This window comes from Dermochelys coriacea, chromosome 19 (assembly GCF_009764565.3).
Source record: "Dermochelys coriacea isolate rDerCor1 chromosome 19, rDerCor1.pri.v4, whole genome shotgun sequence".
NCBI lineage: Eukaryota > Metazoa > Chordata > Testudines > Dermochelyidae > Dermochelys > Dermochelys coriacea.
This window is the reverse complement of record NC_050086.2, coordinates 4,273,278-4,284,654: the sequence shown is the minus strand read 5'-3', so window position 1 is coordinate 4,284,654 and position 11,377 is coordinate 4,273,278. Positions and strand designations below refer to the sequence as shown.

Below are 11,377 nucleotides of genomic sequence, written 5' to 3'. Positions count from 1 at the left end.
TGCTGGGAATCGGTGGAAATTCAGATCCGGATCAGAGCTTGGATCTGTGTCTGCTCTTCATTTCAGGGGGTGCTGGAATTTGTAAATCAGGCCACACTCCTGCATATCGTCATGGCTGTTGAATGGGGTAATATGAAAAAATGAGCTCCTTTGATTTAAAAATGCAGAGCTCTTCCTCGGAGCCATCACCAAAAAAAAGTAATTTACTTTACAGCTGTTTAGATGTTTATCCACGTTTTTTAAAACCCAGTGGAACTGCAGGGAAAACCAGCAGTCGCTACTCAAATGATTCCAAGCCCTACCTGCATTCCCCCTAGCAGTGCACCTGATTAGTGAGACAATCTGGCAGCGTAATGACTCCTTATTGCTGCCAGTTCTTCCCTCTCCCTGTGCTCTTCCATCATGAGCTGGTTTGCACTGGTTGGCTCTGCAGTGAGGCAAGCGCCTGGAAATCGTACTTTTAAATCTTTCTTTTGAAATGCCCAAGGAAAGGTTGCAGCCCCCTGGTATGAAAAGCTCTTGGGGTTCCTTCATGTATCACAAAAAGAAAAGGAGTACTTGTGGCACCTTAGAGACTAACAAATTTATTAGAGCATAAGCTTTCGTGAGCTACAGCTCACTTCATCCGATGAAGTGAGCTGTAGCTCACGAAAGCTTATGCTCTAATAAATTTGTTAGTCTCTAAGGTGCCACAAGTACTCCTTTTCTTTTTGCAAATACAGACTAACACGGCTGCTACTCTGAAACCTGTCTTCATGTATCACAGACTCTAAAGCCGGAAAGGACCACTGTGATCAACTAAGACTGCTGTGTTGGGCGGGAATGAACCCCAGACTTCCTGGATGGCAGATGAGAAGCATCCCACCAAACCACTAATGGAAAGGCATAGCATCAATCCAGGCCTTTGCGAGGACTCATCCACAATTTGAACCCAGGACCTTCTTGCACCCAAAGGAGAATCATCCTTAGCCCAACAAGCCGCTTTCATGGGTGAGTTGTTCAGATGAGTATTAATATATTCGTAGGAATGAAATGATTTTGTTGGGGTTACCAGCTGCTTCTCCCCTTCGATTTGCACTGTTGCCCAGGGATATACATTGAATTAATCAGGGACAGAGTTGCAAAGGGCTAAGCATGCTGCAGTGGGGTATTGCAATGGCCTTTCGCCTCTGACACTTTCAGACCCACCAGATATGGGTCACGGAACTCAAGTTTGGGCTTTGCAAGGGGGTGAATTGGACTTTTATCAGAACTAGCAAAGTCTCAGGAGATTCAGAAAATAGGATCTTAATTTGGCCATTCACTAGTTCAATGGGGTTTAGGTCAAAGGTAAAAATGACTTTGGTGTGTCCCTGTGCCTGAGCCAACTCCCCTCCCACGAGTTGCTTGTGTATATTCGTCTGTTTTTATGTCCCATGTGATGTTGCTGTGTGTGTAGCTGTTAAACAGCCACTGCGTTCCACACCAGAAGTGGCTGCATTTCAGTGATGGGAGAAGTAATTCTTAGGCACACCAGATTTTCCAAAGAACTCAGCTGCCGGAGAGGCACCAAAGCAAGGGCCAGAACTGCAGAAGTGCTCAGCATCTACCGGCTCCCGCTGTGACTCTGATGGCCAGAGTTTCCAAAGAGCTAAAATCCGGCCCCAGTTTTGGGTGCTGAGCTTTGGAGGAAAATCAGGCCCGCGGCGGTTTGTAAATCTGTAAGCGTTCCGGGAGCTCTCGTGAAGTGACAGATGTTATATAAGAATGGCAGAGCACGATTATAACATTGCAGCAGAGAATGGCCCAGTTAGCAACGTTCTCACAGGAGCAAAGAGGGCCTGTGGGCCTGATGACTTGCATTTGCATTGCTAGTTTGACTACTCGTATAACAAGAATCTGCTAATCTTGCAGCATCTCTTGGTTTTAAAAATACTTGGGGGAAACTTCCTTCCTTGGTGAGTCAGAAAAGGGAGGGGGGGAGCACAGAAGACTCTTAAAGTGATTCCTCCCCCCCCCCCTTCCCCAGAGACAACTGGATAAAAAGAAGAACCAAAAAACTCATGCGAGGGGGCGGGGGGCTTGCGGGGCCAATCGCCTGTGTTGCTCCAGTGCGGTGCTAGGCCACCACCTAGTGGCAAGCAGTGGTGCAGCCACAGGGTTGAACCCCTGGGGGTCCTGCCTCAGTCATTATATTTCTCTGCAAGGGATAAAACATGGCACACTGGGAAAGACGCTAATGCCCGGTTGTAGCGAGGGGAGTCAGACATTGCTGAAACGGCTGTTAATTAATTCCTTGAGAAATAATTAACCATCATCACTCGTTAAAAGGGGGAGATGAAAAATCTCCTCCAGCTGCTGGCATGCTAGAAGATGTCATCTAAAAGGCACCTGTTCGGGAGGTGAAGCTAACCTGATCTGGAGAGGCCTAGGAGACAGGCTGATTGAAACTCATTCTCAGCTACACTTCAGGCTCCTTGATGCCACGGTGGCAACCTAAAGGGATGGAAATGGCCACTTGAAAATATCCCTTGCCTGAAGTCCTTTCCCTAGCCCTGCTCCAACCCCTGGTATAGACAGCAGATGAGGGGTGTGGCCAGAGGGCATGGTACGACATCCGTTCTCTGCCTCCCAGGGCCCATGGAAAGTAGTGCGTTTGAGCAGCCCCGGGGAGACGTGTGGTGTGCACACAACCCGGCCTGTTAGGGACGAAGGCCAGGTCAGTGGTTAGGATGTGAGCCTGGGGTCGCAGGGACAGGGGTTCAGTTTCCTCTGCCCCCACAAGCTTTCTGTGGGATCTTGGGGGAGTCACTGAGCCCCTTTGTGCCTCAGTTTCCCACCTCTAAAATGGGGATAATAGCACTGACCTATCTTCCAGGGTGTGCAGATGTGATGCTGGTGAGGTAATGGGGGTTGGGGGAGGAACAAGTACCTTTGATAGAGAGGCAAGGCCCTAAGCAATCTCCTTTGCCTGGTCCTCCAAGCTCAGGACTGGAGTGATTGAGAATCAGGCCCATGCTGCAACGAAGGGCTCCAGAGCTGGTCCTAGGGCCAGAGGCTTCATGATATTCCCCGCTCCTTGGCCTGCATTGGCTTTAGACGAAATATGTTCCTGTGAATTTGGTGCCAGCCTGGGCACCCCAGGGCCCAGAGTCCTCTCGGTACCAGGAGGCAGCCACAGGGCAAGCGTCCCCTACATCATGCTCAGCCCAGACCTGGAAAGGCCAGCTCTAGGAATGAGAGGGGAGAGCTTCAGCCATGGCCTACTGAGTCCTTCCTTGGCTTCTCGGCAGAGGTGACCGATAAAGAAGCCGCATGGTGCCAAAGTTACGGCAGCAGTGTTGGGGATAGGCTGGAGACCCACCGAGTTTGTGTCATCTGCACCACCAAGCAGCCATTGCACGGTGAGTGACCTGGGCTGGACTCAGGTGAAAGGCTCCTTCTCCCATTACCAGTCCCCTGGGCCATGTCGTCCCCTCCACAGAGTGATCTGCTGAGCCAGTCTGTTAGCTCATCCCAGGAGGAAGGTTTCCTGCATTTGGTGCGTCTTGCCCCCTTGCTCCGTAGCATTTTGCCTCCCAATGGGCACCGCCAGAGGCAGCAGGGGAAGGCTGCCGCTGCTTTCTCTGTGCCAACGTACAGCGCCGGACGCCTCCTGCACAAGGAGTAGGCCCTGGGGGGGGAAGGGCACTTGGATTAGGCTGTTAATGGTGTGCATGGTAGCGGTGCACGGCCATGCTAAGCCAAATCTGGATGAAATCAGAGGGACAGATTCTGTGGTGCACCTCGCAGGAGGCACAACCCAGAGGACAGGGAACTAGGGAGGGGCACAAAGGTGGCTTTAAAGAAACCCCATAAAAGTGGCCCGGATTCTGGCTCTAACGTTTGGCAGCGTTAGGCTGCCTGGGGCCTACGCTGCAGTGGGGAGCAGCAGGGAATCTCTATGGCTCTACGTGATAGATACTCTTCCTCCTGCCCCCACCCCGGCCCCCATGTCTGGGGCTGCATGCGCACATTGGGCAGGGGGCAGCCGTCATGTCCCCTGCACTACTGGGCTGAAAGAGTCTCCCCCAGCCAGCTAGCAAGGGCTAGAGTGCAGCCAGACCTGGTCCCCATTGGGCCGTTGCTGGCATGGCTGCAGCGATCGTTTTCTTTGCCTCCTCGTTTTGCAAGCACCCGGGTGTCGGCTGAATAACTCCAGGGCTGGCTTGTATTGTGCAAGACTGCAGCCTCCATGGCTGGTTTGCAAAGAGCCGCAGGGGGCATTGCTGAGCTCCGGGTGGGGAGGTGTATAGGGCTAGGGGGGACTGCATAGTCAAAATGCCCTGGCCATCCAGGCTTGGGAAGGGGTGGTTTAGTGTCAACTGCAGCCATGGCAGCAGCTGAGGGATCTGCTACAGGCTACATCTATGACCTGTGGAGATGGGAGGAAATGTATCGTTCTCTGTGGCCGGCATCCTCTTTGCTGGCACAGAGGGTACAGCATGCCCCAATTGTGTATTTAGTTATTTACACTACCGGCTGAAGGGCCCGTGCCTGAGCAGCCCTGAGCAATCCTATTGACGCCAACTGGGCTGCTCAGGCAAGTAAAGTTAAGCGCGTACCTTAAGAGTTTGCAGGATTGGGGCCTAAAAATGCCATTGGGACGAGCCTCTCCTTCCAGCAACCCTGCAAGCTGGCAGCCAACGGGCATCTTGGAAATCCACCTTAACTCCTTGTCCCGCCCCTGAGAGGGCTTTCCTCTGAAAATTCCTCCCCCTGGCTCCTGAAAATGCAGGGATGCTTTGCACTTCAAGCTCTGCCTTGTGCTCCGAAGCCCCTTAAGGAAGAGAAGAACTCTGCAGGGGACCTCCCACCAGGGAAGCGGCATTCGCCACGGGAAGAGGAGCTGCTTGGAGCTGGACCTAGGGAGGCTGCGGGGCTGGAGAAGGTCTGGGAGCCGGGGCATGTGTCTCAGACACATGGGCACAAAAAGGAACTTTGTCTCAGAATTATGCCCACAGTACAGCTGAGAGAAGCAAAGCATCCCAGGCTGGTCCTTGGCATTTGCAATGAAGCATGTCAGCGTGTGTTTTGTATGTGTCTTGTCTTGTGTCTTTGAGACTAACAAATTTATTTAAGCATAAGCTTTCGTGAGCTACAGCTCACTTCATCTCATGAAAGCTTATGCTCAAATAAATTTGTTAGTCTCTAAGGTGCCACAAGTCCTCCTTTTCTTTTTGCGAATACAGACTAACACGGCTGCTACTCTGAAACCTGTCTTGTGTCTGGCTCTGTAGCTAGCTAGAGGGGGAGTGAGAGAAAGTTACTCCAGGTTTATACCTGAATAAGGGCAGAGTCAGCCCCCTGGGCTCTGAACGTGTGTCCTGTATATGCCTGAGTTTGTGTGTGGTGCGTGCTGTGTTATTTGCTGCGGGTGCACATGGGGGCTGTGTGGTGTGTGTCAGTGTGCCTCTATGGCTGAGTATCTGATTGATAAGTGTAGTTTGCATTCATGTAGCACTGGACATGTGCTGCTCTCAAAGAGCTTTGAAAAGGACGGTGAATATCATCCTTATTTACTGATGGGGAAACTGAGGCACAGAGGTCCGGTGACTTGTCCAAGACACCCAGTGATTCTGGGTCAAAGCCAGGAGTAGAAGTCAAGTCTCCTGGCCACCAGGGCTAACCACTGGTCCATTTCCCCTCCCTCTATAACCTAGGGTAGCTTTTCCTAATTCTCCTGGTTCTTGATTTGTGTCTGTACTGAAAGTGACTCAAGATTTCCCAGTCCCGCCCTCCTCCTCCTTTGCTTCCTCGTATTTATCCAGGCTGTTCCACACTATCCAAGCATCCCCCTTGTGCAGGATGCAGCAGCCAGGTTTATCAACCAACCCAGACTTTGTTTTGGTGCCAAGTTGGGATGTCGGTTGCCTTTCCTACACAAGGTGCCGCCTCCAGTTGTTTGTCAGGCCTGAGGAAAGAGCCTTCCGCTCCAAACGCACAGCGCGCTGCCCTGGGGGGTGGAGGGATGGCAGCATGGGAGATCCGGTTCATAGCTCTGCCATGGTAGCACAGGTCAGATTCCTGAGATGGGAGAGGACCTTGGCATCAGAGCTGCAGATTTATTGTGTGATTAATCCCTTATCTTGTTTTCTGAGTTGTTTTCTGAGGCTGTGCCTGGCAACTCAAGGCAAGTGAATAACAAATAGCTCGGTAAAGAGGGGCCGGCCTAAGAGAGAGATGGGTGGGAGAGAGCCACCTTGCTCCGAAACCCCTGAAATCTGCACCCGGGAATGGTCTCCAGAGAAAATCAGGAGTTTTGGTTTCTCACTGGCTGGAGATCTAACCCCACCTTACATGCCATCTTTTATTCCAATACAAGACTCGCCCAACTTTGCTCAGTGGCTAGAGATGTGACCAAGAAAGGAAGGGCCGTGGAAGGGGACTTCGAATTAGCAGCCCCAGTTCAGACTGGGAAGGGGGTCAGCGTTGGTCTGGGCAGCTCAGTGACAGAGTCTATTTAGATATTACCCTCTTCTACGTTGGCCTCAGCCATCAGTCCACCCTGGTTCCTTGGGGCCCTTGGGGGAACGGACTTTCTTTCCTCACTTGCCCTGCCTTTGCCTTTCAGGAAGCGGCATTTAGGAAGGGATCGAACATCGCTAAACTCCAATTCATGTGCTCACACGAGGTCTAGATTTCCCTTACAAGCTCAGACACATTTGGTGGGGCGGCGGGGTCTGATTTGCATCGCCCTACCTGCTTTAAACGTGGTGCTTCCTTCTGCTATTTGGTATCTTCACAGGGTTGTGAGCATCAGATGCTAAGGACTTGTTAGGTTCCTCGGTCACTTCAGACACCAACAAACTTTGCCTGGGCTTTCAAAATGTGGCAGGGCCTGAGGGGTAACTTCACCCCAGTGCAGAGAGCCAGTACATGACCTAGACACAACTTAAATCTCTCCTGTAGCTGGCCCTGTTGTGAGAACTCGTGTGCTACATAGGCCTGCACTAGGGGTGAGTTTCAGCCTATGTGTTAACAAAAAATTGCTCTCAGGGCTGAGTGACAGTCATAAAACCCTCCAAGATTGCCCTGTCCCCCGTAGACACTCTCAGCATCACAGTCTGGGCCATGGCTGTGGCCAGCCTGTCACAGGATCTTTGTCTATGTGCACTGCAGCATGAGCACATGGGTTCTGTTCCTGGCTCTGGGGTGGGGGGGTGTTCGGGCAGTGGGGAAAAGCAAGAGGCGGGACTCCTGGGTTTTATTCCCAGCTATTAGAGAGGAGTGGGGTCTAGTGGCTAGAGCTGGGGAGGAGTGGAACTGGAAGTCAGGACACCTGGGTTGCGTTCCCATCTCTGAGTGGGAGAGGGGACAAGTGGTTAGAGCAGTAGGGGTGGCACTGGGAAGCAGGACTCCTGGGTTCTCTTCCCAGCTCTGGAAGGGGAGCGTGCTTAGAGCCAGAGATTGGAATATTGATTCCTGTTTCTTTATTTCTTCCCCTTGCAGACCCAATGAACGGGCACCACGGACCATGAACTGGGGTGTCTTTGAAGGGCTCCTGAGCGGGGTGAACAAGTACTCCACAGCCTTCGGGCGCATCTGGCTCTCCCTGGTCTTCATCTTCCGGGTGCTGGTCTACATGGTGGCGGCGGAGCGGGTGTGGAGTGACGACCACAAGGACTTTGACTGCAACACGCGCCAGCCCAGCTGCTCCGAGTCTGCTTCGACCACTTCTTCCCCATCTCCCACATCAGCCTCTGGGACCTGCAGCTCATCCTGGTCACCTGCCCCTCCCTGCTGGTGGTCATGCACGTGGCCTACCGGGAAGCCAGGGAGCAGAAGCACCGGGAGGTAGCGGACGAGAACTGCCGCCAGCTCTACCCCAACCCCGGCAAGAAGTGGGGAGGGCTGTGGTGGACCTACCTGCTCAGCCTTGGCTTTAAGGCTGCTGTGGACGTGGTTTTCCTCTATATCTTCCACCAGTTCTACAAGAACTACACCCTCCCCAGTGTGGTGAAGTGTGAGATCCCCCCCGTGCCCCAACATCGTGGACTGCTTCATCTCCTGGCCCACGGAGAAGAACATCTTTACCCTCTTCATGGTGATCACAGCCTGCCTCTGCATCCTGCTCAGCGTGGTGGAGGCCTGCTACCTGGTGGGGAAAGGGTGCCGAGAGTCCCTGCTGTCCAGACGCGAGAGCAGCCAGAGGGAAACCAGGCAGTTCAGGAGCGTCGTTCATAGCAAGGACCATTCCCTCTTCCATGGCAAGCAGGACAGCCTCGAGCCGGGAGGGCGGGTTTTCCATGCTGCAGTTTGCAAGCTAGTCACGGCTCCAAACACAGGCAGTTCCCAGATAGGAGAAGATGTTATCTCCTAAGCAGAGGGAAAGACGTAGGGAGGCTGTCTCCATGCAGAACGGCCCTCGTTCGAGACCAACCCTCCTTGTTGGCCGGGCCTGAAGACATCACGAGCCAATATCAGACCCGGCCTCTGCTGGCAGCTCTGCTCCCATCACACGCCCGGGCATTAACGACATTGGGTGCTCCCCCTGCATTTCATTGGTCTGGTGGAAATGAGTGGACTCAGGCATTGTAGAGAAGAATGGTCTCTCTACACAGAGGGAAGCTCTATAGGAACCACAGGCTGGAGAGAAGCAGGGAGAAGGGGAATGTTCAGAGGATGTTGTGTAGGGCAAGACTATAACAGGGTTCAAAAAAGAACTAGATAAGTTCATGGAGGATAGGTCCATCAATGGCTATTAGCCAGGATGGGCAGGGATGGTGTCCCTAGCCTCTGTTCGCCAGAAGCTGGGAATGGGCGACAGGAGATGGATCACTTGATGATTCCCTGTTCTGTTCATTCCCTCTGGGGCACCTGGCATTGGCCACTGTCAGAAGACAGGATACTGGGCTAGATGGACCTTTGGTCTGACCCAGTATGACCGTTCTTATGTTCTTAATGCAAAGCCTAGAGTTGTAGGATTTAGACTTAGGAGATTTGATGGGTTCTTGCACCAGCTGCTGCTGGCCACTACTGGAGACAGGACACTGGGCTCGAAGGACCCATGTTGTGATCCGGCCTGGCAATTCCTGTGGTGAGATAGCATGCAGGATTGTGCTCCCTGTGTTTTCCAGTAGCATGCCCAGCCTAACTTTAAAGGAGTCAATTGGAAGGTCAAGCCTCAGAGAGAGGAGTGGGATGTAAGGAACAAGCCAGACTTCTCAGCTGGCTGTGAGAATTTCTCAGCCAACAGAGCTAGTGCCACTGTGGAAACAGACCCAGGCCCTTCTGTCTGTCCCTGAGCTGACATGCCAAATGGTAGCTGAAGGTTGGAGAAATCCGGCCTGGCCGTGAATGTTCCTTGGATGGGGATGCCTAGACCAAGTGGGTATTTTCTCTCCAAGCCTGCTGGGGAAAGGGGCGTGAGGTCTCCAAAGTACCTCATTTCATGAACAGTTCTTCAGCTTTGCTTAACCAAACAGGACCAAATGGGGGTAACAGAAGACACTACAGAGAACAGGAGGCTTCCCAATGAAAATAATGCAGCGTTTTCCCGTCTACGGGAAATGACCAATAATCCATCCTGCCAGAGATTCAAGTCATGGAAACTAAACACGTGCTAATGTTGGTGATGGGGAATCCATTAACCCTTAGGGAATTAAAGAGTTTTGCTGACGGGGGAGAGGGGTAAGGCGGCAGCCAAGGGGAAAGAAAAAAAAATCTCCTAGATTCACTGGTTTTCAAGGCCATTTTGATCATCCCATGTGACTTCCTGCATCACACAGGCCAGAGAACTCCACCCAGCCATTTCGGCATCAAGCCCATAACTTCCAGTTGAACTAGACCTCATCTTTTAGAAAGGCATCCAGTCTTGATTTAAAGACTCCACATGCTGGAGCATCCACCACATCCCTTGATAGGAAGTTGTTCCATTGGGTAATGTTCATTGGTGGTGCAAAGGCAGCTGTGTAGGTGACCCTCTTCCTGCGGAATCATTTGTCATCCAACATCCCATAGCATCCTTCAGGGAGTAGCTAGTGATGAGAGAGCCAAAGCAGGAAACTGCATCCTGCTGCCCTAAATTCTCAGATACCTCACTCCCCGTTCTAAAAAGAAAATGACGATTTGAGGGCACTGGCACTGGATGGCTGCTGTGTTCCACCCCAGAGGTGGTGGCATTTTGGGGGTGATCCGCTCCCAGAGGATGGAATGCTATACTCATTCCATGTTCACAGAGCTAAGGTAGCATATGTAGCACTGATGACCTTCTGCAAAACCATGCAGTGTGGACATGGTATATATTATTTAAAAGCTCAACGTGAACAATTCATTTAGCCACTGCACTGCGCAGTCCATAGGCCAGCCCCTCAACTGCTATGAATCTGCTCAGCTGCGCTGTAGAGATTGGAGTTGTGCCCATTTACACCCGCTGCAGATCTGACCCCCGTATGTATTTCTCGTCTTGCAACGAATAAAAATGTCTCTTTATAAGAAATGGGCTTTATTTCTGTTTCTTGTTCTTTGTTTTAGCTTAAAACCAATATAACACTGCAGCATAAATATTTGTGACTATGAACACCCCAAATAAACCATTTTTACAGCGTTGAAGATTTGCTTGCGGAGACGGGTGGAATAAACTCCCTAGTTCTCCGAAAGAGCTTCTCACCCTTGGAAATATGGCCCTCTTTCATCTTCCTTTGAAGCAGCTGCTACTGGCCACTGTTGGGTATCAGAACCTGGACAACCTGTGGTCTGGCAGTGCCTCTGTTCATGTGTGTGGCTTGGGAGAAGCCTTCTTGTAATATAATGCATGGAAAGCAATTTTCTAAACACTATTAAAAATTTAAAAACCTTTACTTTTATAAAGAGCCAAGATTCACCTATAAACAACCACTGAATCAGAAAAAGAATACCTCTGGAAGCCAGCATCCTCATAGCTAATCATCTGTGATTAGCAGGATGGGAGCTGAGAGGGGTTGGAGCTGAGAACAGGGGACCAGGAATCTCTTTAGGTTCTGTTTCCAGCTGCACTCGTGTAATGTCTTGTGAATTGATTATTACTTGCCGAGTGCTGGTGATGTGCCCGGCCCTGACTCTGCTCCAGGACCTTGGCTGAGTCATTTCACCTCTCAAAACCGTGGTCTTGTTGTCTGCAAAATGGGGGTAGCACCTTCGTGGATAGCACGAGTAGGGTTGGCACCTTAGTGGATTCCTGCTTCCAAAGCAATTTTGCTAAGCATTATCCTTCTGCTCTCACACATTGTGCAATGTATCAAAGCCCAGATAAGGCCAAGCCCTTGTCTCTATGAAATCCATGGCAAAACTCCCATGGAGCTCAATGGGCACTGGCTGTAATTCTGAGCTAACATGTCAGGTCCATTTCATATTTCTGTGACTCTAGGCTTTTTTTTTT

General features: G+C 51.4%; 1 protein-coding gene across 1 annotated transcript; it reads left to right on the top strand.

The window, feature by feature from the left end:
• Window positions 1-770: 770 nt before the first annotated feature.
• On the top strand, window positions 771-8,728 carry LOC119845397 (gap junction beta-5 protein-like). The gene is given in 4 exon segments (XM_038377649.2): window positions 771-990; window positions 7,471-7,673; window positions 7,676-7,992; window positions 7,994-8,728. Coding segments are annotated over 3 exon segments (843 nt in total). The 5' UTR covers window positions 771-990; window positions 7,471-7,495; the 3' UTR covers window positions 8,342-8,728.
• The last annotated feature ends 2,649 nt before the right edge of the window (window positions 8,729-11,377 follow it).